General features: G+C 53.2%; 1 protein-coding gene across 1 annotated transcript in view; it reads right to left on the bottom strand.

The window, feature by feature from the left end:
- Window positions 1-290: 290 nt before the first annotated feature.
- Window positions 291-26,182, bottom strand: part of ERGIC1 (endoplasmic reticulum-golgi intermediate compartment 1) — a 53,954-nt gene continuing 28,062 nt past the window's right edge. The window contains exons 4-10 of the mRNA XM_049776085.1: window positions 21,205-21,299; window positions 19,888-20,012; window positions 13,802-13,906; window positions 12,825-12,885; window positions 10,718-10,818; window positions 9,327-9,449; window positions 291-1,903 (exon numbers count right to left, since the gene is read on the bottom strand). Of these exons, the coding sequence (XP_049632042.1) occupies window positions 1,796-1,903; window positions 9,327-9,449; window positions 10,718-10,818; window positions 12,825-12,885; window positions 13,802-13,906; window positions 19,888-20,012; window positions 21,205-21,299 (718 nt within the window). The 3' untranslated portion in view covers window positions 291-1,795. The remainder of the gene's footprint in view (window positions 1,904-9,326; window positions 9,450-10,717; window positions 10,819-12,824; window positions 12,886-13,801; window positions 13,907-19,887; window positions 20,013-21,204; window positions 21,300-26,182) is intronic.

The following is a 26,182-nucleotide window of genomic DNA, read 5'->3' as shown; positions in this document are numbered from 1 at the left end:
CCAGCATTCCATGTGGTCCCCTAAGCATGACTAGGAGTATTTCTGAGTGTAGAGCCAGGAGTAGTAACCCCTGAGGACTGCCCGATGTGGCCCACAAAGGAAGGAAAAAAGAACCAAGCCTGAGGCCTCCCAGCTAGCATGGAGCACATTTGGAAGCATCCAAAAAACCCTTCATGTCCTAACCCCTATCCAGATCTATTTTCCATGTTCCCCAACTTCTCTCCTCCAGGCTGTCCCTGGGTACTGTGATCCCAGCCACACCATCTCAGAGAAAGACACATGCTACGAACTTTCTGAAAATCAACTTTTTAATCTATTCGAACTCAAAGGCATAGGGAAAAAACAAAGACCTTTCTTCCCACTCGAGAGCTTGAGTGTTGGGATAGTGGGGGTGGGAGGGGGGGTCTCTGCCATAAGAAAGTGACATCCCCTTATGTCCTCAGAGGTTTAAAAATATGCATCAAGTGGAATTTGAAGTCTTCGGCACATGCCACACATCCTGTCCCACCTCCTCTAGGGGCGTGAACTCACCCCAGGGATGCCTTGGGAACAGAATGACAAAACCAATCCATCCAAATGTTGTATACCCCAAAAATAACCAGACACAGTTGTCATCCGCGTCATCAGGCCACTCAGATGCAGAAGGGGGGCCTTCTCTCACTGGAATCTGGAGCCAGAGAAATGATGAATGGCAGAGACATGGGCTGCCTGGACAACCACACACAAAAGAGACCCAGCCTGAATTACAGAAGTATGCCAACAATCTGGCTAGAGATGAAAAACGGCCTGGCCAGGCGGAGGGCATTGCTCACATTCCCGGGGTGGGGTTCACGCCTGGGGCCCCTGCCCCTCCCTTCAAAACCAAGGCAGAAAGGGTAAAGCAAGGGAGGGTCCCACCGAGGCATCTGCAGATACTTGGGAAAAGTAGCGGGATACCACTGGGTTGGCAGAGGGGGAGTCCCATGGTGCAAATCCCAAAGGGATAACAGGGCAGGGTGAGTCAACTCTGCTTCTCCCAGGGCTCACGCAGAGAAGGGGGTTTGGGCCCAGGAAGGAAGTGCACAAATCACGTTTGGGTCTCCATGGAAGGCCACATTGGCCCTTCCACCAAAGCGGCTGGGGGCTGAGGCACATTGGTGGGAGGGGACCGGGGACTCAGAGGAAAAAGGGGAAGAGATACGCCCCAGATTTGCCCAGTGATTGCTAGACAGACTTGAATGTCCCCCACTACTGCCCAACAATCTGGGCAGCTGCTTCCAGCAAGGAGAGGGGAGGGGAGGGCAGGACAGGAAGTGGCAGCACATCTGGCTCGGCAAGTACCATTATGGTTGAAGGGGCTGCCAAGTACCTTGGGGAGCCTGGCCCAGAGTGGAGGGGTCTGGTCAGTGGGGTGGTGGGCCAAAGGGTGGGAGAAAGCAAGGGGGTTTGTGCACCCAACTGGTGGGGGTAGGGCTGCAAGATTGTCAGAGCCGAGAGCTGGTCCACAGGGATTCTGGGCTGGTCCCCTGGGAGGGAAGGGGTGAGGCCAACTGTGCTCCCAGAGTGGCCCCCAATGTCCTCAAGGCCCCATCTGCCAAACTCTGGTCAGGAGACAACCCCAGTTTCCAGTAAAAAGGGCACCAGAACCTCTGGCAGTGACTGAGTAGATGAGACAGAATGTGGGGCTGAGAAGTAGCCGGGAGACCTTGAGCTGGGTTTCCCGCCTCACTGCACCCCACTCCCTCTTTGGGGCACAGCCAGATCTGACCCGAGAGGCCGGAAAGGAGGAAGAGGGCTCCACAGTCTCCTGGGGAAGTCAGTGCATCTTCCCCAACTGGATCTTCTTCCAGGCCTCAGAGGCCGTGAAGATGCACGAGTCCAGGATACCAGCAACGGTGAAGGTCCCGCCAATAATGGCACAGATCTGGGGGTGAGGGGGTGCAGAAGTTAGCCATGGAGGAAAATCTGGGCCACACCCCTCCCATATCCATCTTTTTCCATTATTCCCACCCCATAGCATCTGCTGGGGTCTAGAATGTTCTTTGGGGTTTTCCAAACCCTCCTCTCAGTCCCAGTATGGCAGCAACAGGAACAGCTTCCCCCTGCCATGAAGTGGATCAGGGAGAGGACAGGAGGTGAGAGACCCAGGTGTCTTCGGCGGTACAGGGATGCAAACTTAGTCCTGGGCTTAACTTGGAGCATGCAGTTCTTTGGTCTGACTACAAGAATCCACTATGTACAAGGCCAGCACTGGAGACGAGGGCTTGAAAGGGCAGTGCCTCTGGCTCAGGCTCACATAGCCAGGAGGGGACTGAATCCTGAGACCCCATGGAGGGGGTCCATGAATGAGCAGCCTGAATGAACTAGAGCAGAAAATATTGTCCCACCCTGACTCTCTTTGGCTCAGAGGGACACCAAGGATTAAGCCTGGGGGCCCTCCTCTTACTTGGGTCCCACTAACAGCATCTGGCCCTTTTCTGATGAGGCCCAGCAAGCAGGGGTCCTCAAGATCAACTCAGCCTATAGAGACAGTGCTGGGGTTTGAATCCACTTGCTGGGCCAGTGTTTTAGGTCATGAGGCCACCTCTGGGCCCTGTGAGCCACCTTTTCCCCTAAGTAGCATGCGCTGACTCTGGACCACAAGCAAAGCACAGAACCATCTCCATCCAGTGACAGCAGAGACAGGAGTGACAAGTGAGGTGAGCAAGAGAGGGCGGTCCGGTTCTGCCAAAGGCGAGCTCCTGTCAGGCAAGACTGTTGCTCAGGACTGGACAAAGGCTAATGCCAGATGGAAACATCTTAACCCCTGTACTCTTCCTGGCCCAGGGCACCCCAGGGGCTGGGATTGCCCTGGGCCTGAAAGCCAGACCCCAGCCTCCCAGCTTCAATGTCTTCAAATACTGTCAGATGTCCGTCTCAGAGCCACAGTGCAGGGGACACCAGCGACGCCATGGGACAGGATCTCGCAGTGCTCCAAGAGCACCGAGCCCTGTACTCAACGGTGCCTGTATCTCTAGGGCATGTACCCTGGCAGGTCCCCGTTTTACCTACGAGAGAACCTAGAAAACAGGGCACAGAGAGGCAGGGGCACCTGCTCGAGGCACACCACATGCAGGTGAGAATGGGACTGTTTCTACCTCCCACTCTGAGGTCTACAAATGCGCTGCCCACTGGCTGTCAAGGGGGCAGGATCCCACATGGCATGAATGTCACATATCTTCAAACTTCTCTAGCCTGCCTCATGGCTAACTGCTGCCCAAAAGGACCAGAGTCTGGAGAATAGAAGAGAAGGCTCTAGAAGGCCTGCATGGGAACTTGTGTTTGTTGGTTTGTTTGCGGGCCACACCCAGGAGCACTCAGTTTTGCTCTGAGGACCATAAAGAGCCAGGGATCAAACCTTGGGGTTTTGCATGTGCTATGTGAGCTTGACACCTCCAAGTCTTTCTCTCTTTCTCTAGTTCCTGAGAGGAGACTATAAATATATTTTCCCTTTTGGTACCTACTGGGTACTGCTCCCAAGAAGCAATTCCCACTCACCCGTATCCCCAGGCCGAGGGAGGAAGCACCACTTCACTCAGAATTGGTGTTTGTGGGGGGAGGACCTCTCTAGAGAGGAAAATAAGCACGGTGGGCTACACCAACACCGCCCCAGAGCTCTTACATCTCCCCACTACTTGACTGACAGGGTGCTAAAATGACTCCAGGAACTCAGAAGCACTAAGATAGCCAGAGGCCCTTGAGACTACTCTCCTGCATGCATGTGAGGGGGACAGGAGAGTGGGGCTGACATGGGCAATATATGGCAGCAGAGAAACCAGGTGTCTGAAGTGAGCTCCACGCCGTGAGCTTGGAGGGGGCCTCGGGAGCCCAGGACACAGAGCAGGTCTGTCTGAATGGGACGAAAACAGAGCAGCTGCCATTCCAGTAATAACAGCCCCCCAAACTGGAGCCTCCCAGGGAGGGGTGTGGATGGATGATTAGGAAGTGTCTGCAGTGGGCCAGGCCCCCGCCAACCTCGGAACATGACGCAGGAGACACTTTTCAAGGAAGATGACGGCAGGCACCAAGCTGGTTTATTCCGGGCGAGTGGGTCAGCTGGTGGGAGATTTTTATACCGCAAAGAGCTTTCAGAGCTTGGATCAGAGGACAGGAAAATGTGACTTAAGTGCAGCAGGCAAATGAAGAGAAATACACACACACATCTATATTCATCAACACACCACTTGGAGTCCATGCGTCTATGATTCACCCAACCTGGCGCCAGGTCTGTAGCGCCTTTCGCAGGAGCCAGAGACAATGAGGGCATTGAGGAACACTTGGGAGGGGTGCTGGAGGGGAAACTGAGGCTCCAGGAGCAATAGGAGCTGAGGCTGGGCAGGCTCCACGAGTTGGGGGCTCCTGATACCCTCCAGACAAGCACCCCTCTCCATCAATCACTAAGCTAACATCGGTCACTGTCATGGCAGTGATCTAATCCATGGTCCTCAGAGTGGAGGAGCCTCAAAGTCTGAAAACTTCCAAGAGCCTGCCTTGATGGTTTTGGCCTGGAGAAGATGAAGTGTATGGTGGCAAGGGTCCCTGGGGAGGTCACCCCAGCCCCAAACACCACGAGTTCTAAAGATGATAGCGCCAGAAACCTGGAACACAAAGGCGGATGGAAAGACAACTGGTCTGTGGACTCAGGCCTTTCACGCAATGTGGCTGCATCTGGAGAGCCTGAGCTATGTGGAATTTGGAGAAGGGTCTGGGGAAGCACTGCTGGCCAAGCAAGGAGGGAGGCTCTGCAGCTCCCCACCTATGGGGAGCTTGAAAAGAGGGAACACAGTGAGAACAAAATGTGAAGCCGAAATAAAAGGGGGCCCATACAACAGGGAAGGCCCTTGCCTTGTATGCAGCTAACCCAAGTTCAACCCCTGGCTCCCCATATGGACCCTTGAGCCCTGCCAGGTTTGATCCGTAAGCAGAGAGCCAGGAATAAGTCCTGAGCATTGCCAGTGTGGTCACCCCTCTAAAAAAGATGCTGCTGCGTGATGAGGGAGGAGGGGAGAGAGGCCGAAACCCAGGACCCAATTGGAGGGTGGAAGATACAGTGGGGGCAAAGGACAAGGGCTGAGTGGGCTGAGGACAGCTGTCTAGCATTTGGGGGGGGAGCTGAGTCACACCAAGGGGAATTTGGGGTCTACTCATAGCTCAGATCAAAGCTGTGTCAGTGGACTACAAGGCAAGTGCTTTAACCCCTGTCCTATCTCTTCGGCCTCAAGTCCTGCCCCCCATTTTAAGAGTGGCTCTTTATTTCTTCTAATAGAGAAAAGATGCACACCAGCCACCTGGTATATGCAGGAGGGCTGAATGCCTCTTGCCGGTTCATCACCTCATACCCCACTCCACCCTGTAGTAAAGAGCCAGAAACAAACCCCTCTTTGAGTAAGAACTGGGCAAAGGGGCAGGCAGTTAACCTCTGATCTCTGAGCCTCAGTTTCTCCGTCTGACGTCACTCCACCCCCAGGAGGCCCTAGATGACCTCCAAGTCACCAGGCTGTACTGTTAAGTGTCCCTGGCCTGGTCTTGCCCAGTCAGCATGGCTTGAAAAGCTCATGGAATAGGCCCCATTTGCGGAAAGAAATAACGACCCGAGACCCATCAGATGCCAGTGGCGGCAGACAGACTGGAGCCATGGATGAGAACACCCAAGGCGGCAGGGCATGGAAGGTTCCAGCCTCGCCCTCTGCACCCACAAAGGCCCCGTTCTCTGATGCGGGAGGAGTGTGTGAGTGTGTGTTTGTGTGTGTGTGTTTTGGGGGTACCCGGAAAGGCTGGTGTGGGGGTTGCTACCAGGTAGGACCACCCTCAGCCCCAGCTCCATACAGTCCTGCCTCTTCATACTCTGTTTTCTCAATGCTGGAAAGTTTCACAGACCCTTTGGGTGAAATCTGTTCCCCCACCCTGGGCCAGGGTATGTGACCAGGGTATGTGACAGGGCCAGTGTGTAACCAGGAAGCTGTGGAACTAAACGGTCTGGGGCTGGAGCAGGGAGGGCACTTGCCTTGCAGGTGACCAGCCCAGATTCAATCTCTAGCATTCTATGGTTCCCCGAGCCCCGCTAGGAGTGATCCCTCAGCACAGAGCCAGGAATAAGCCCTGAGTACTGCCAGGTATGGTCCCAAAATGAAAGAAACAAAACAGCCCAACCCCAAAGTTATCAGTCCATAACAGCCCCTCTCAGACATACCCTTGGACTCCACAGCCCATTGTACAGGAGACAATAAGGCACCTTCATTCTACAGGGTCATCAGGGTCAGGCATGGTGACACTCTCCCCTGTGAGGATGATGCCCTGGCAGGGTGTGTGTGCGCGGCTGGCCTGGCTCCCTGTTCTCCCATGGGTGCGGGTCATTCCCAGCTGCTACGCCAGGAGCAAGCCTACTGGTGACAGTTCTGGGGCTGCCTCATCTGTCAGCAGCACCCACCAGGGCAAGTGTTGGGGGACAAATGCGAGTGTGGGAGGGGCACTTGGCAGAGGAGACTGCGTGGTCAGGCGCCATCTGTGTAAGGGGGGGCATGGGGTATTTCTGTGAGTGCACCGGCTGCCCTGGGGGTCCCTGAGAGAAGCCCAAAGGCAGGACCTCTCCTCAGTCCAGACTCTGGATGGACAGGCCACCTACCTTACTGTGAGCTCTAAGTGTGGCCATGGTGGGCCCCACCCCAAAGCAGCCAGGAGCAGATCAGAGAGGACCACCATCCGCCCTCTCCCTTACCTCCTTACACACACCACACCCTTCATTCCAGCATCCCCACAGCTGCCTCAGGACCCACCCGGCCTGAGCCCCTCAGAGAAACTATTTGCAGGCAGGACGAGGGGCCTGACATGCAAGCACTGCCTTGTGAAGAGTGAGAAAGAGGGGTCGTGGCAGGTGCACCCCACCCAAGAGAGGGAGAGGGGGAAAGAGAGAGGGGAGAGAGGAGAGGAAGGGAGAAAGAAAGAGAGAGAGAGAGACAGACAGACAGACAGAGACAGAGAGAGACAGAGACAGATAGAGAGAGACAGAGACAGACAGACAGAGGGACAGAGAGGGACAGAGAGAGACAGAGAGAGAGAGAGAGAGAGAAAGAGAGAGAGAGAGAACCCTTTTCCTTTAAAGCTCACAATGACGCCATCTGCCAGTGACAGCTGCTGGGCTCAGAGGGGATGGGCCCCTGTTGCTGTGGTAACCAAAATAGTGCTAAAGCCTTTAGAAAAATAATACAATGACGTGGTGGGGGTATCTCTACCATGAGACCCAAGCCTGGGTGGGGTGGATGAGCAGAGATGGAGTAGAGGGCTGGCAGTGGCCAAAGGAAGCAGAGGGTGTTAATGAGGGCATGGAGGACAGACAGGATCCCCAGTGACCTCCGGGGAACTCCAGCTTGGAGAAGTGCAGGGACAGAGTAGGTGCCTAGTTCACTGTCTTCGCCTGACCCTCTTCTTCCTCACATTCTAGAATATGACACTGGGGTTCCGTCTCAAGGCTTCCCACCCTGGCTTCCACTCTGCAAGGCCCCCACTTCACCAGTGGAGCCCCCCCGGGATGGGGAAGTGGGTGTACACTCGTCTGCTCAGCAGGAGCCGTGTGGAGGCAGGATTGAGTATCCCTGCCTCTCCACCCCTGGAAGCTTCTAGCAAACCTTTGGTCAATGAACAGTCATTTCATTGCTCAGCTGCCTGTCAGAGGTTGACACATATCAGGGCCTCAGGCACGGGAGTCAAGGAGATGCTCCTGGGTGCCACAGGGCTGGGCACACACCAACTCTGACATTCACCTTCTGGGTATGCACCTACCCAACCACCTGGGGCCCACTGGAGCCATGTATTCTTTTCTCTTTTTTTGCTGCTGCCAGCAGGCTGGCACACCTAAGTCTGACAGAACCGTTTCCTGACCCAACTCGGGGAACCACTGAGAAACCACAAGGCCCTTCCTAACAAAGTGGTCTCCTTAAAAAGCCAGCCAAACAGAAGCAGGTGGGAGGAGAAAGCACACCTCCTGAGTGTATTGGTGCCTGGATCCAGCCATGCCTGAAGGTCCTTCACATTCCAGCCTTTTACTAGAGCTCTCTTCCTGCACATCACTGACCTAGTCAGAGTGGAAAAGGTGAGAACCAGAACTCCGGATGAACTCCAGAACCCAGGACTCCGGATGTTGGATCAGGAAAGAGAGGAGGGTGGAGCTGGAAGAGGTGGTTCAGTGGTTGAGCACCTGCCTGAGATGTGGGAGGTCCTGAATTCAAGCTCTGGCACTGCCTCAAAGGTGGAGACACAGAAGTACAGGGACTTCTGTTTTCAAAGCAGTGCTGGAAGGATAATTGCCCCATTTCTCCCACCTTGCAGACCTCTGGTGCTGCAAAAGATCTTCAAGCCTTTGTTACTTTTTTTCCTTTTATGGTCACACCCAGGGGCACTTGGGGCTTACTCCTCGCTTAGCACTTGGGAATCATACCTGGCAGGGCTCAAGATACCCTGTGCAGGATACCTGCATGGGATGCCAGGTCAGCCACATACAAAGCAAACAAGCACTGTGTCCAATGCAAGGTCTCTCCGTATCACCACCACCCTACCTCCACTTCCCAGACACCAAATGAGAGAGAAAAAGCGCCAGAAAGATGGCAGATTCAGAGAAAATTGCCCTCATGTGGATGCTGCCCCTACTTAGCATCAAACCATGGTGACAGGGGCCAAAGACCAAACAGAAAGAGAACAAACAGGAGATACATGGCCAGAGAGGTGGCTGGAGTTGGAAGACAAGTGAGATTTTCAACGGTCCATTCCCAGAGCAAAGGACAGGTCCTCGAGAGGCCAGAGAGGGAATGCAAAGGTTAGGTTCTTGCCTGGCACAAGGACATCTCTGTTTCCCAGCTCCATGGAGGGTCCTCAGACACCAGGGTCAGACATACAGAGCCAGGAAAAGCCCAAGTACTATGGTGTATAGGTCAGCTACTCTCCTTGAAAAAAGAAAACACACACACACACACACACACACACACACACACAAAATTTCCCAGGGGCTAGAGCAATAGCACAGCAGTAGGGCATTTGCCTTGCACGTTGATGACCCAGGACAAATTTGGGTTCAATTCCCGGCATCCCAAGCCTGCCAGGAGTGATTTCTGAGTGCAGAACCGGAAGTAACCCTTGAGTGCCTGAGTTTTGGGGTTTGGTGTGGTGGCCCCAAGCCCAAAAACCAAGGAAAAGATTAATTCCTCTACAAACAACAACACTGGGAGAGTATCTCAAGCAGCTAGTGGAGCCACGGAGGTTCCAGACACTGACAGCACCTTCTCCACTGCCCCCCCCCCCCCACGCACATAGCTGCTCACCGTGGTGATGAACCGATATAGCGGCTGCCGCCTCTCTGTGTACTTGACCGTGATGGGGCTGAGGTCATAGCGGAACCAGATAGCGGGAATGATACGGCCAGTGTGGCTGTAGGCGACATACTCCTAGGGTACAGAAGAAAAGTGGGTTGGGGGCATGCATGTGAGAACAGGAGAAGCAGAATAACTCCATCAGCATCTTCATCCTGACTCATTTCTGACTGCCCACAGGACTTGGAGAGACAACTGCAGAAGGCAAAGCCACATTTTTTTTAACTCTTCCATTTGTTTGAGTTTTGGGGCCATACCTAGTGGTGCTCAGGAATCAAAGTAAAACCATATGCAAACCTGCCTTATCTGCTGTAGTATCACACCAACCCTCATTTTTTTTCTTTCTTTATAAGGAGGTGGAAGTCGAGGGCATACCTACTGGTGCTCAGGGCTTACCCCTAGCTCATGTACTTGGGGATCACTCTTGCAGGGCTCGGGGGACCTTATGGACTGTCACAGATCATACCTGGGCTGGCTTTATACAAGGTTAGCACCCAATATGCTGTCCTATCTCTCTAGTCTACTTTTTTGTTTAACTCTTGACTGCTGAGAAACTAAAAAGAAGATCCAGAAATGGTGCAAGATCAGGATTCCAAGAGCATAGTTGTGAAAGGGTATGTGCGAGTATGTGTAGGGGGTATAAGTGGGCATATGTGTGTGGGGGGGGGGTGGAGTCACTTGGGCTTGGTCAGAAGAAAAGGCCCTCCACTCTCAGGCCATGCAGTAACCACAGGATGATGCTAAACTGAGCGCCTTTCTGGGCTGGCCCCAACCAGATGGGGTGGGTAGGAGGAATCTCTTCAGTCAGGGTCCCAGACCCTCACACAGAACCCCAGTCTGAGAGGAGGCAGACCTCAATTGGGAATGCTCCGTGATCCTGCCACATTCACCACACATGCCAACCCCAGGAAAGATGTGCAGCTTGGAGTGGCAAGGAAGAAAGGAATGCTTGGTTCTCTTCGGGGTTAACCAAGAAACTCAGGGAGGAGAGGCAGAGGCACAGAAACCTCCGTGTGTATGCATGTACTAGGATACCAGGACAGGCAGTCTGCCAGTGGCTATCCTGGTGATATGAGGTGAGGTTCATGCCCAGGGCCCATCGCAGAGACGGCAATAACCTCTGGGATCTACCTAGTTGATGCCAGCAGTCTGCTCGTTCTCCAACACAGGACATCTCATTCCAAGCTCCTGACCTTGACTCTGACCAAGGTCTGGGCTGAGGACAGCCACGGGTTGGAGCTGCCTCAATGCCAGCCCACCTCTTGAGAGCCCCGTGAGACAGGACTCCCACAGTTCCCATACTCGGCCAGCAGAGGGCGAGCGCACCCATGGCAGGGCAGTACCTTGTTGGCCACCGTGTACTGGTAGGAGAAGCGCTGGCGCCCGCTCATGTCCTCATAAACTGTAGGCACAATCTTCAGGATGTAGTCGTGGGAGGCAAGGGCTGTGGGAGGGCACGTGGGTAAGGGAAGCCCCACCCAACCCCCGAAACAGCTCTCCCCATTCCCACCAGATTTCCCGGGTGCTCACTCCCCACCCTCCTCATTTTCCCCTGGGACCCTGACTGAAGAGATTCCTCCTACCCACCTATAAGGATCCTCAAGCAGTGCCTCGGATATTAAGTTTCTGGGAAACAACCTCAAGTGTCAACTGGCAAAACAGAGGTTTATTGTTTAAGTGTAAAAAATGAAGAGAAGGGGGGCTTGGAGTGATAGCACAGCGGTAGGGCGTTTGTCTTGCACGCAGCTGACACAGGACAGACCTGGCTTCGATCCCCAGCGTCCCATATAGTCCTCTGAGCCTGCCAGGAGCAATTTCTGAGCTCAGAGCCAGGAGTAACCCCTGAGTGTCGCTGGTTGTGCCCCCTAACCAAAAAAGAGAAAAGGGCAGGGGGAGGGGGCTTGCCCCCAGCAGAGGCTGGAGAGTTTTCTGGAAAGATATCCAAGGATCCATTAATGGCCTTAGCCTCTGAGGAGGAAGAGAGGATTGGATAAATATCAGAGTGTATCACATACTTTGCCTGCCTGAACACAGATAACCTTGGGAGAGTAATGGGTTGAAGTTTTAGAAGAGAGGCCAGGGGTCCAGGGAGATAGGACAGAGGGGAAGGCACTTGCATGCCAGGAATAAGCCAGGAATAATCCCTGAGCACTACTGGGTGTGGCCCAAAATCCAAAAAAGAGGAGTTCTCTGTCCATTTAGTCCCTGGTAAAGATGGTCTGGCTTCCAACCCCAACCCCGCCAATGGATGGGCAGGTGTCCAGCCTTATTCATACCTATATCCCCAGAACCCTTTGCAGGTCCTGGCACAGAGTGGATGGGGAGAAGGCTGATGAATGAAAGAATGAGATGGGGAGATGATGGGTTAGATGCATGAGTGGCTATTTTAAAATAGATGAATCAGTTTCTGATAAGCAAGGGGAAACCGGAACCTCATATCACATACCATACTGTTCACCTCCCTCAGGGACTTGGGACAGAGCTCTGCTAAACTGGCCTAAATGCTCACATCCCAGGCACCCAGCTTCAAGACACTACACAAGACACTATGGGGAAGATCCACCTTCCTTGCTATCCTGGAGAGTGAATTTGGGGTGGTTTGGGGGAAAAGAGAGGCAGTGTGAGGCATTGGCGCTTGACCTGAAGCCTGCTGACATCCTGAAACTTGTCTCTTAAGAGGGGACTTGGCTACCTCCTTCTGTCACCACTTCCCAAACTGCAGCAAACCTCCAGGCAGGCCCATGGCCACGTGGCTAAATATAACCATCCCTACAGCCCTCCCACCCTGGGTGGCTCTCCAGTGAAGTAATGCTGGAGCCCCCCATCTCCTCCTGAGGTCCCCCACCCATGGGCCTGGGAAACGAATACCATTCCTACCTGTGCCAAAGGGGTCACAGCTGACGTGAGATCCCTTAGGATCTTCCCTGTAAAGCCTTAAGTGTGGGTGGCCTCAGAGGGTGGACACCAGCACAAAGAGGTTGGGTTTTTTTTTTGGGGGGTGGGAAGGGGCTTAGGCTGGTGGAGGGGTTTGAGGCAGAGGTTCGTGCAAATGGTCACGTCTGACTATAGCACTGCCACCCACAGCACTGTTCTCACGGGCTACTTGGTGCCCTTTGTCACTCCCAGGAACTTGTAAGACAGAAGCCTGATGGGCAACTCCCATGAACTCTTAGGAGATTTCTCAACTTAGAAGCCTAATAGGCAGCTGAGATTGTAAGAAGAACTGGGACACAAATAGCAATCGGATGTGCCACGCGTTACACAGAGCATCCCCTATACAAGACACTATGGGGAAGATCCACCTTCCTTGCTGTCCTAGAGAGTGGATTTGGGGTGGGTTGGGGGAAAAGAGAGGCAGTGTGAGGCATCGGGCGCTTGACCTAAAGCAGGTGCTAGACAAACACATTGTCCTGGGCTCTCTGGGGCTTGGGCAGGGATGAAACTACGTACGGTTGGAGGTGAGTCGGTCTGCTCCCCCAAGAGCATTGAAAGCGCCGTGGACGTTCTGGACCTGCAAGAAGTCGTGTGGGTACGCATGCAGGGGAAGACATGACCAAAGCCTCCCCAAGGAATACACCTCAGGCTTAAGGGTGTACGGGGGTGGGGGGACCCTGTACGCCTACCACATGGAAAAGTTGGGGGAACAGGGGACAGACACAGATAACACAGGCCGTCCTGGGGACTCTGTCATCCCCTCAATACGTGACGGCCATCCCCTTGACCCATTTTACAGAGCAGCTGACTGGGGCTCAGGAAGGCACTGGCACATGTCCAGCAGGGACAGCAGATGAGACAGACTCTGACTAGATATAGGTAAGGTATGTACAGGAAATTATGTGCCACATATGCAAGCATTTGCACATGCGTGTGACCGACACAGTTCTGAGGGTCTGTGTGACGAGTTGAGCAGGGGGGCTCAATGATGTGCCCTTCCCTACCCCCAGATTGAATCGGACACAGACTTGAGATAGTGTGCCAGCAGAATGGCAGAGCACTCCCTCCCCACTAAGGACCCCAACTCCATTTTTGTCACTGGGTGACCAGACACTATCTATCACCTCAATGTCCTCGCAGGGGGTGGGGGGATTCAGAGGAGTAAATAAGCTGGGCTAGGTTGGCCAGCTGTAAGGATCCAGGAAATTTCCTGGAGACTGCCCTTGCCTTAACATTGACACTTATGAGGAGTGGAGGGGGCAGGCTGGATTCTGGAGCTTAAAAGATCATGAGGTGTCCTGGTCACACAGTTTCTCTGAGCTCAGTCTTGTAACCTGTGGGGCCAAAGATCACACCACAGCCCTTAGGCCCCGATGGAGAGGACAGCCCTTTTCCCAGTAGGCTAAGGGGGTGGCAGATGATATGGCAGACGATACTCACATGACACCGCTCCTGCCTGACCCCTGGAACACTACCACCACCACCCCACTCACCTGCAGCGTGTCCCCAAAAGAGAGCTTGTGGATGACGTGGGTCATGTCTGGATTCTGGGGTTGGGCTGTGGCGCTGTGCGTGGACACGTGGAAGTTGCCAGGAACCTAGGGTGGGGGTAGAGGCAGGGGACAGGGTTGGCTCTGCTGCTCCAGGGGTCGGAGGCAGCCAGACAACACCAGGTAGAGCCGGGCTCCATACCGGGCTCACTTCTCCGTAGAATGAGGATTGGGATAGGAGTTACCACACCATCCAGGAAGAACTCTGGTCACTCTGGTGATGGGCCAGGGATGCTGACAGTGGCTGCCTTACCCAACCCCATCCCTGGCTCTGGGTTCCACAGAGGGTCTGGTATAACATTCAGGAACAGCAGCCCTGGGTAAGAAGCAAGGCATTTTGCCTTACATGCAGCCGACCGGGGATGAACCTGACACCCCATATGGTCCCCCCGAGCGTGCCAGGAGAGATTTCTAAGCACAAAGCCAGGAGTAACCCCTGAACATAGCTGGGTGTGGCCCAAAAACCAGCCAATCAATCAATCAATCAATAAACTACTTAAAAAAAAAAGGAACAGCAGCCCCGTGAACTCTGGAATCAGCACCTTCCTCTTCGTTATGTTACGATGTATTTGTGGGGGAGAGTTGGAGTTGCCATCATGGTAGAGTGCTCAGGATGGCTGGAAGTCTCCAGTGATATGCAGGAGACCAGGAGATACTGGCAATCCAATGCCAAAGCTATTATGTACTCTAGTGCCCAGTTAAGGCTATCACTCCAGCCATGAGTACTGCTTTTACAGGGAGTAGGGGAATCTCCCAAGAGGGGTTCAGGAGGTCTCACGGGTCCCTCCTGGCAATTCATGGCTAACAGAGCAAGCAGTTGAAGGCAAATGTCTAAAGGCCAGAACCAATGGGTCTGACCTGGGCTTCCCTGGCGGGACTGGGAGACCTTCCAGGATCACATCCAACAGTGCTAGGGACCTCCAGGACTAACTGGTGATGCTCAGTGGTGAAAGGGACATAATGACCATGTGGTGCCAAGGAGCAAATTGGGGCTCAGCTACTTGCAGAGCAAATGACTCAATCTCTGTTCCCTCTCTCTGGCTCCTATAATAGTATTTCTATTGGAAGATGCAACATCCAGCATTGTTCAGAATCAGTGATACTCCTGGCTCTATGCTCAGAGATCACTCCTTGAGGGTCTCAGGGGACCCTATGGGATATAGGGGAACAAATCTGCATTGGTCACATGCAAGGCAAGTGATCTCTCTGCTGTCCTATCCTCTGGACCCTTAAGAGTATATTTTGGGGGGTCACCGGGAAAGGCTCAGGTGTATTACTCCTGACTCTGCACTATGGGATCACACCTACTGGTGCTTCCTGGTGGTGCTCAGGGGATATAGGTGCTGGGCATCAAAGCTAGATCAGGAATGTACAAGCCATCCCAATCTCTCCAGTCCTTTACAGTCTTTCTTATGGTTTGTTTGTTTGCTTGTTTTTGGGCCACACCTGGTGATGTTCAGGGGTTACTCCTGGCTATGTGCTCAGAAATTGCTCCTGGCTTAAGGGATCATATGGGACGCCGGGGGATGGAACCGTGGTCTGCCCTGAATCAGCCTCGTGAAAGACGAACACCCTACCGCTGTGCCACCGATCTGGCCCCATAACAGTCATTTGTTTGTTTGTTTTGTTTTGCTTTGGATCACACCCAGCAGCACTCAGGGGTTACTCCTGGTTCTGTGCTCGGAAATCGCTCCTGGCAGGTCTGGGGGACCATATGGGATGCCGGGATCCGAGCCACCGTCCTCCTGCATAAAAGGTAAAGGCCCTACCTCCATGCTATTGCTCCAGCCCTGCAACAGTCTTTCTTAATACTAGAAATTTTCTTGTTCCCTGAGAAGGATGCTCACATCATAAAGAATTCATTGTGAGAAAAGTCAGAACTTGGGGTCCCACAGCTGGCTGGCTCCCATCCTGCTGGGCCTGGCTACGTGGTAACCCAAGAGTAGCAGTGTGTCAGGGAGGCCACTGGGCAGCTTCACCCCCTGTGAGGAGGTTGAATCACAGCCTGCATCCCCTCAGGCAGGACACACAGCCCGGGCAGGTGGCTGACTCATACCAGCACACGCTGCTATGCAGAGCACAGCCGGGACTGGGAACCTACGTCAGTGTCTCAACAGCAGCGCTGACAGCATAAGGCGGGGTACTCAGAAAGGCGCACCACCTCAGGTGAGCCTCCCACCCCCTCCCCCCCCCCCCCCCCCCCCCCCCGTCCCTGCTGAGTGCCAGAGATGTGGGAGATAAGGGGCTGGAACTCCAGTGCGGACGTCAGCAAGCTTGCAGAGTGACGGGGTACCACCAGAGGGGAGAAGGGGCACCCGGGGCCACAGCACATGCCGTGACCAGCGAGCAGAAGCCAAGGGCTGTGGGAGAGGAGACAGTGCTGGGGTTAGATCCTACAGGGGCTGGGGGGCTGGTCTGGGCTGGGCAGAGCATGGAACCTCCTGCCCATTTCTGTAGGGTTGTTACCAAGATTGGAACAGGTTCAAACGGTAGAGCACAGACGTCCTGGGGTTCAAGTCCCAGCACCAAAATAAAAGTATAGAGAAGGTTGGAAAGAGAGGACTGAGGACAGGGCTTAAGACTGACGATTTAAATTCAATCCCTAGTTTGGTCTATTTTCACAGAAACTCTATGGGCCTCTTGGATCTTAACTCTGGAAAGTTCTTATTGATTATCCCCCCACACACACACACATTTTTTTGGTCACACTCAGCGGCGCTCAGGGGTTCCTCCTGGCTCTGCGCTCAGAAATTGCCCCGGCAGGCCCAGGGGACCATATGGGATGCCGGGATCCTTCTTCGTGCAAGACAAATGCCCTACTGTTGTGCTATCTCTCTGGCCTGATTATTAATTTTACCGTTTTTTCTTTATCATATAGACCTAAATAGAAAACCTCAAAGACACCTTATACTCAAAATTACAAAATCCAAGGATAGACAGAAGAGTGAACACAGCAAGAACATGTACAGCAGATCACTCAAATAAGACTCTACGACCCTGAAGAATATGGGGAAAACTCCATACAAAAACTCAGTGAAATATACACCTTACCAAGAATACTCTTCAGCTAGATTATCATTCAGATTTGAAGGAACAATATAGAGCTTTATGAAAGGAAACAGCTTAGGGACTTAAGGCCTTGAAACTAGTTTTGCAAGAAGCATTCAAAGAACTTCAGGGGCCAGAGCGATAGCACGGAGGTAGTGCGTTTGCCTTGCATGCAGCAGGATGGTGGTTTGAACCCTGGCATCCTTATGGACCCCCGAGCCTGCCAGAAACGATTTCTGAGCAGAGAGCCAGGAGTAACCCGAGCGCCGCCGGGTGTGACCCAAAAACAAAAACAAAAAAAAAAGAGAACTTCTCTGGGGGCCTGAATGATGATGCAGCAGTGCAGATGGTGCATGGCTAAACCAGGATTCAATCCCCTGGCATCCCATATGGTCCCCCAAGCCAGGAGCAATTTCTGAGTGCAGAGCCAGGAGTAACCCCTGCGCATCACTGGGAGTGCCCCCTCCAAAAAACAAAGAACTTTGGGGCCGGAGAGATAGCATGGAGGTAAGGCATTTGCCTTTCATGCAGAAGGTCATCGGTTCGAATCCCGGCGTCCCAAATGGTCCCCCGTGTCTGCCAGGAGCAATTTCTGAGCATGAAGCCAGGAGTAAACCCTGAGCACTGCTGGGTATGACCCAAAAAAACCACAAAAAAAAAACCAAAAAACAAAGAACTTCTCTGATAATAGAGAAACATTCCAACACATGGCACTGAGAAAAATAGCCATTAATAGTACATATGGCTGACGTCTACTAGACTAAGAAAGGCTCAAAACATAGCAATTAATCACCACAAATTGACTTTGATTGATTTATTTTCTGATAATCCTATTTGGCATTCCTTTAAGTTTTATTGGACCCAGCAATATAAAATACATTTTTTTGTTTTGGTTTTTGGGCCACACCCGGTGACTCTCGGGGGTTACTCCTGGCTATGCGCTCAGAAATCGCTCCTGGCTTGGGGGGACCATATGGGACGCCGGGGGATCAAACCGCGGTCCGTCCTAGGCTAGCGCTTGCAAGGCAGACACCTTACCTCTAGCGCCACCTCTCCACCCCCATTATAAAATAAATTTTCTATATACCTCCGTGGGGGGGAGGCATTGGGAGGTGGGAATGGTATTAGAACAGTATATGTTTTTGACTACTCTATTATGAAAAGGTTTGTAAATCAGTGTCTTCATCAACGTTCCTGAAAAACAAAATATTCAATCCCCAGCCATACACAGGGTCTCCTGAGCCCTGCCAGAAGGTATCTCTGAGCACAGCTGGGTGTGGCCCCCAAACCAAAAAACATGGCAGGCAGGGCACTTGCCTTGCATGTAACCTACCCAGGTTAGAACCCTAGCATCCTATATGGTCACTAAGGAGTAACCCCTACGCACTGCCAGATTTGTCCAAAAACAAGCAAACAGACAAACCCAACAACTGAAAAATAATTGGCCAGTTTTGAAGCCATGGGAAAATAGGCCATTTTTTGACAGGAAAGGTTATAGGGGTTATTAATAGCACTAAGGAAGCTTCCACACAGTTGCAAAGAAAACTTAAGTTGGCACTTGGCTTATGTTTATTAATTTTTACATTTAGGTATTTTTTTAGGATTCATACCCAGCAATGCTCAGGGTTACGCCTGGCTCAGCACTCAGAAATTAAGCCTGGTACACAGGGGACCATATGAGATGCCAGGGGTTAAACCTAGGTCAGCTGCATGCAAAGCAAGTGCCCCACCCACCACACTATTTCTCTAGCCCCTATTTTAGAAAATCATGCTGAGGCTGAGAATACTGGGTACCCAGAGCATCAGTAGAACTGGAGTAAGGTTCTCAGCTGCTGCTCATTCCAAGGTCCCCACTTAGGGTAGCGATGGCCATAGGACTTTTGGTGCCAGCTACAGTGCCATCATGTCCATGTCCACAGGGCCAGCCCAGGACTCTGGACACTCACCTGCAACCTCCAGGGCCACAGTGATCTCTGTGCTGAATGCACCATACCCTAGTTCTCAACATGGCCTCCCCTGGGCTTCCTCCTGCCCTCGATTCTCCTGCCTGGGGGCGGGGGTGTGTGTGTGTCATGGCCTCACTCAGAATTCTCCCTGATAGCACTCCACAATGCAATGTTAGTCTCATTGACTGTCCAATCCAGATCTCACCAACACCACCCCAGGACACCTGTTCCTGACCCACTCCAGAGATTGTAGGGCCCTTCCTGAGATTCTGCAGGCAGCAGAACCTCCGTTGGAGGACGGAAGCAAGTCCAGGATGGCAGCCACCAGCTAGATGTGGCCCCTGAACCTGTCCATTATGGTCACTGAAATGAGGGGAAGGGGATGATCTCATTTCATTTGACTTCTACACTGACAGGTCTGAGGCTGCCTGCTACAGGGGAGGTGTAGTTCTTCCCTCTTCATTTATTTATTTGCTTTTTTGGGTCACACCTGGTGGTACCCGGGGTTACTCCTGGCAGGCAAGGGGGACCATAGGGATGCTGGGATTCGAACCACCATTCATCCTGGATTGGCTGGTTGCAAGGCAAAAGCCCTACCACTGTACTATCTCTCCAGCTCCCTGCTTTCCTGCTTAAACCCCAAAATGCAGGCTAGGAAGGAGTGTGGCATTAAGGGTTGTGTCTTGCATGCTGGAGCCCCACATCGATCCCCAGCACCACATATTTCTCTGGACCCCTGAGCCCCCTCAGCATCTGATGGCATCCAGGCACTTTCACCACAAAACTGATCCTACACAGCATAGGAGCCCATCCTCTGGGGCTCTGTACAGGCTACCAGGTGTGCCAAGGGCTGGCCGAAGGGGGTGCATGCAGGGGGTGGCTGAAAAGGGTGTGCCAGGGACTGGCTGGGGAGGAAAAGGTGGTTTATATAAGGGCTGGTCGAAGGGGGTGCATGCAGGGCTGGCCAAGGAGAGTGTGCCAGAGGCTGGCTGGGGAGGAGAGGGCTGGCCAAGGGGGCATGACAGGGGCTGGTACCTTATTGATGCTGAACTGGCCCTCGAAGCGGCAGCCAGCCCCGCTGTTGAGTGGGATCTTCATGGAGTTGTCGATATGGCCCACCTCATGCCGACCCATCTCATCCTGGATGTCCAGCCCCACCACTGCAGAGGCCATAGGGAGTGAGTCACAGACGCACAGATGCCAGCCCCCACTCATCCCAAAACACACAGGTGGATGGACAGGAATACAGGGCCAGCCCAGAGCCATGGCAGGAGTCACACAGCTGGTTATAGAAGGAGGGGAAAAGGAAGGGGGATAAATGACAGGGAGAGGAGGGAGGAGGTGATGGTGTTTAGATACAGAGGGTACGGGCCCGAAGAGATAGCACAGTGGCGTTTGCCTCGCAAGCAGCCGATCCAGAACCAAAGGTGGTTGGTTCGAATTCCGGTGTCCCATATGGTCCCCGTGCCTGCCAGGAGCTATTTCTGAGCAGACAGCCAGGAGTAACTCATGAGCACAACTGGGTGTGGCCCAAAAACCAAAAAAAAAAAAAAAGATAGAGGGTACAACATCCATTTCCAGAGGCCAAGTCTAAGAGGTGACCACCCTGCTAAAGGGAAGGCTGTAGGGAAGCAGCAGAGGACGGGGACCAAATATCAGGGTCCTTGCTTGGCTTTGCACTGGGGGAAGGGGGTTGTCGTGACACCTGATAGTGCCTGGGGGACCCCAGGTGCCGAAGGTGGAATCTGGGGCTCCTGCATGCTGATCTCACCTTTACCAGCTGTGTGACCCTGGCCAAGGTGTTTAGCCTCTGGATGCCTTAGCTTCCTTTTTTGTCAAAGGAAGTGATGGCAGAGTATAGACCCTTTTCAGCAAGTCCCGAGGTTCAGAGAGCAGAGGGACAAGTCCAGGGTCTAATGGGTATGGTGGCACTCACTAGACTTACTATTAGATAAGGTCCCCGGAACACCGTCCAAGACCATGGACACACACGGTTAGGCTATGGAGCATGGCTCGCTTTAGTTGCTGTCTCTGTCTCTCACCACACACAGACACACACACACACTCGCTTTAGTTGCTGTCTCTGTCTCTCACCACACACAGACACACACACACACAGACACACACACACACACACTCGCTTTAGTTGCTGTCTCTGTCTCTCACCACACACACACACATGCATGGCTCGCTTTAGTTTCTCTCACCACACACACACACACATGAGCATGGCTTGCTTTAGTCTGTCTCTGTCTCTTGTGTGTGTGTGTCTCTCTCACACACACACAGACACACACACACACACACACACACACACACACACACACACGGCATGTGTCCTGCAGCACTCACGCTCGCAGTGCAGATTGGGCAGACTGACATTGAGGGTGACGTCAATCTTGCCCCCGCTGTCCTTGTCTGGGTCATCGACGTACAGCTCGTTGACACTGCAAGAGGAACACAGAGAAAATTGCAGGCTGGAAGACACTGTCATGGCCTCGGGGCTGGAGGATCCCTGTACAGGAGGGAACCTGCAAGGAGGGAGGCAGATGGCCTGGAAATGGAGGGGAGGGGAAGGGCCGAAGGGAAGACTGGCAACACACAGTGCTTTCTGGAACTTTCTTCCCTGGGAGAGATGAGGCAGCTGCTGGAATCCACCTGGGCTGTGCTGGGGAGAGCTGAGGTACTTTGGGGTAGCTCAAAGCCATGTGGGGAGCTGAAGTCTTGGAGAAAGCAAGTTCATCTGTTGGAAGTTTTGTTCTTTGCTCTGGGTTCACTCCTGGCAGGGCTCAGGGTGCAGACAGAGACACTGAGACCAGGGGAGAACCTGAGAGTAGCAGGGAGCAGGACCACAGGCCATTAGGTAAGGGATGAATTGTGCACTCAGGGCTCCCCTGAGCAGTCTGCTCTGTTCCAGACCTGACTGAAACACCAGGAGGAGGATACATACACCTTCCCTAAAGGAGGATACAAACACCTCTTCAGATTACTGTCACCACCTCTAATCCTGGGGAGGTGATCTGAGCCAGGTGACCTTGTCCAGGGATGTGGGAGGGGTGGGGGACACACACGACTCAGAAACCTCCTGAGGACAAAGGGTTGTTTGGGGCCTCGAGAGTGCAGGGCCAAGGGATGGCTGTGGGACAGAATCTGCATCCCCACCTTGGGAGATCAATACAGTTGCCAGGATGCCCATCACCCCAACAGCTCTGGTCTCCCTCCCTCCCTACCTCCCTTCCTTCCATACATTTTCCTTCTCCCTGCCTCTCTCCTCCCTTTATTCAACCTTTCCTCCTTCCTTCTTCTCTCCCTCCCTCCCTTCCTTCCTCCTTCCTTTTGCCATCTTTCCTCATCCCTCCCTTCCCTTTCTCCCTTCCATCCTCCTTCAGTCTGAGCCCTGGCCAGGTCTCCCAGGGATGGGGGGATTGGGCTTGCAGCTTCTATGAAGCATGAGGAGATGCATGTGACATGGAGGGGCATGTTCAAATGTGGGGTGGTGTCAGGAAGTTGGGTGGGATGGCCTGGGGGTCCCAGAGAGGCAGCACGGAAGGAGAAGGGGCCAGGAGCTAGAACACTAGGAGGGCCCTGTAGCTCTGTACTAACTCTAAGGCGAGGCATGGAGTGGAGGAAAAGCTGCATTCTCTGCTCTGAGAAGAGCCCTTCCATAGTTCATATTCTTGCCCAGGCACTTGACCAAGAGCTTGAACAGAAATGAGGCCCATAGTGGGGAGCTGGGTGAGAGCAGGGAGCAGAGGAAAAGTTGGGATGACACAGGCAAACTCTCTGGGACCCAGACACCCCTACCATTCCACCTCTGAGAGCTGCCAGATGGATGTTCCCACACCCTTTCTGGCCTCCTCACACTCTCTCTAAACTCCCGTACCTGGGTCCCAAAGCTCCCTAAAGTGGACACTTGTTGTGTATTTGTTGTAATATTGTTTTTGCCTGTCATCCCACCTGGATCTTCCAGGTGGGGGTGATTAAGGAAAGAAATAAATAACTGTTGGGGAGGCATAGGGAGCTCTTTTGCCAGAACTGACGGCTTGTTCGGTTTGCTTTTTGGAGCTGGCTGCAACTGACAAAAGACTCCTTTTGCTGAACCTTTGGTCCCCTAATCTTTTGCATTCGTTGATTATTTACTCCGGATATTATTATCAAAGTCTCCCCCAAAAGGGGGGGACAGAAGAATGGGATTCAATTTATCTTTCTGGGAGTTATTCTTAGACTTGCAGACCATCAACAAGGAGTTTGACCTCCCCCCACAGACACTTGGGTTTTTTCTTTGTTTTGGGGGTCACACCTGCCAGTGTTCAGGTGTCACTCTTGACTCTGCGCTCAGAAATCACTCCTGGCAGGCTCCGGATGCCAGAGATCGAGCCTAAGTTGACCACATGCAAGGCAAATGCCCACTGCTGTGCTAATGCTCTGACCCCCAAAAGGGGACACTTTCTGAGAGAAACTCCCACACTATCGCCAGGTGCTTGGCAGGCCATGAGGTTTTCCAGGCCAGCACCCATACACACAACAAGTGAGGACAGTCTGGGACAGACCCACCTAGCCTCTTCTCCTGCGTGGAGGGCCACCGACTGTCCCAACAGACTGTGCTCTAGAATTGTTCCAGGTGTCCTCCGTGGGGTCGAGTGGGGATGCCACTACTCCCAGAGCCCCCATTTGGCCAGAGCCTCACTCTAAGCAGTATATGGGAGTGGATGATGGCAGTCCTGGGCTGCTGGGCAGAGGGATGCCTCTGAGAAGGGAATCTGGGGTGTTTCGGAGTACGGGGCCCCTGGTTCCAATCACACAAATACACAAACTTGGAGATCAGAGCCCACCATGAGCCTCAGCATACAGAGACCACCTGAAGGGCAGGAAAGGGTGGTCCAAAACAAAGAATGTATGGTGGGGCATAGGGGAACAGTTCTGGTTCTTCTGTTTACTCTCCTGTGGTGTTCTGTTTGCCCAGCTGTAAAATGGGGTGCAGGTTATCAGAAGGCCCGGTCCTGAAGGGTTTGGCACTGTAATTTTACAGCTCGAGTCCTTGGCCAGCCTGGGGGTATTACAAATGCTCATTAGAAATAGCAAGTAAGGGGCTGGAGAGATAGCATGGAGGTAAAGCGTTTGCCTTTCATGCAAGAGGTCATCGGTTCGAATCCCAGCGTCCCATATGGTCCCCTGTGCCTGCCAGGAGCAATTTCTGAGCATGGAGCCAGGAGTAACCCCTGAGCACTGCCGGGTGTGACCCAAAAAAAAAAAAAAAAAACACACACACACACACACAAAAAAAAAAAGAAATAGCAAGTAAAATCCAAGTGGTAATGGGCACCGTGTTTCTAACTCTAAATTCCCATGGGGTGAATAATTAAAGCAGGCAGAGCCTGGGCTTCACTGTTCCAGGAGTAGGCATTCAAAAAAGAGCACTGACCCTACCCAAACTGCCCGGGGTTCGCTCTGGTAAACTTCTGAGGAAAGCAGTTAATCTCTGAAAGGACACAGCCCACTTTTCCATCTACTGGGCTTTCTGCAGCGTCCTCTCCTGTTAGACTAGATGCCCCTCTGGGCACCTCCCCACCAGCAGGCAGCAGAAGAACATGGGGGGGTGGGGATGACATGGGGGGGTGGGGATGGGGTCTGAGATAAAGAGAGAGAGGGAGGGAGAGAGAGAAAAGAAGAGAGGGAGAGGGAGGAAGGGAGAGAGGAAGAGAGAGAGGAAGAGAGAGAGGAAGAGAGAGAGGAAGAGAGAGAGAGAGAGAGAGAGAGAACATGTATCTGTCTGTCTAGGCCCTCAAGATCATGATGCTGGGCAGCAACCAGGAGGCCCCAGGCAGAGGCCATCCAGGCAGTGTGAACACACAGTGCCCTGGGACAGCAGAGCAGAACAGAGGAGGGGTATAACACAACCAAGTCACAGCAGCCATGATGTCAGGATCTACTTGTGGGGGACTAGCCTCAGCAGCCCAACTCACTTGGGGTTCAGTTGCCTGAGGTTGGGGCTTAGCCCCAGGAAGGGAGACAGAAAGGGAAGAAAAGATCTGGGGGTGGGGATGGAGCACTCAGCAGGGGAGGGGAGGAAGGAGGACAGGAGCTGGGGGTGGGGGTAGAGGACTCAGTGGGCATTTCCAGGACGAAGAGGAAAATATTCACCTGCGTAACACAATAGGAACCAAGTCACTTTCATCTCGGGGTTTGTTTTCTCTCTCTCCCCCTCTCTCTGTCTCTAATGTACATGCGTGTGCGTGAATGCACACATACACGAACGCTCCCATGTGTCTCTTGCTACCACCCAGATCTTACCTTGGTCTTATCTTATCACATCCCCCCACCTTGGCTGCTAACACTGCACACACCCCACTCTGCTCTAGCTGAATCCCCTCACCCACCCCTTCTGCTCTTCACAGTTGTCCAGGGTTTCATTTCCCGCTGCCTCTGGAGATTCCACTCCACGCCATGATGGGGTGACCCAGTGAGCACCGAGTCACTACCTCAGAGGACAAAGCGCCTATTCTGCGCGGTCAGGGCTCGTTGTGAGGAGCAGGCCAGCCTTCCTGCCCCTTCCCCAGCCAGAGGATTGCATCTCCTCAGCCCTGCCCTGCTCTTCATGGCTGGCCACACTCAGGCCCACAGAGATTTGGCTACTGGCTGAGCCACCAGAGCTCAGAAGAACCATGGGCACATCAGGCCCACTTCCCATAACCTTGCCCAGTGTTATTCAAGCTGGAGACAATGGAATTAAAATGGGATCAGGGAGCACTGGAAAAGTAGTTCAGTGGGGAATGTGGGGTAGGACACTGCCTTGCAAGTGGCCAACCCCAGTTCAACCCCCATGTCCCCTGAGCCCCACTAGGAGTGACCCCACCTGCTTGCTGGGGCAAGCAGCCCTGGTGGAGTGAGGCCCAATGGCATGAGTTCTCCCAAACCTCAAGCTCCACTTCTGTGGGTACACGGATGAGCCTCAGCACCAGAGTGATAGATTTCAGGCACCGGGGGCACCTCCATGATGATCAGCCATTGCCAGGAAGACCTCAGGAACCATCCTCAATCCTGATGGGGTTCTGATCCCCAAGGGGAGAGGGAAGAGAAATGGGGACTGGGCTGTGACTAGCTGAGAAGTGCTCCCTCTTTCTCTGATTTCTCCTTGTTTTCCTATAGCAGGAAAACCCGATGGGTCCAGAGGAACAGAGGCAGAAACAAAGTAACAGCAGAGGTAGCCAAGACCTTCGCTCCATCCAGGACGGAGCAGCCTCCACAAGCAGTACAAGACTGAGATTTCTGCCCTTTCACGAAGCCCCTCACTCTGACTCTGATCCTGTGCAGGAACAGAGGGTGTCAAGGG

The sequence above is a fragment of the Suncus etruscus genome, chromosome 6 (assembly GCF_024139225.1).
Source record: "Suncus etruscus isolate mSunEtr1 chromosome 6, mSunEtr1.pri.cur, whole genome shotgun sequence".
In the NCBI taxonomy this organism is placed as follows: Eukaryota; Metazoa; Chordata; class Mammalia; order Eulipotyphla; family Soricidae; genus Suncus; species Suncus etruscus.
The sequence above is the reverse complement of the archived record's forward strand: the minus strand, read 5'-3'. Positions and strand labels throughout refer to the sequence as shown.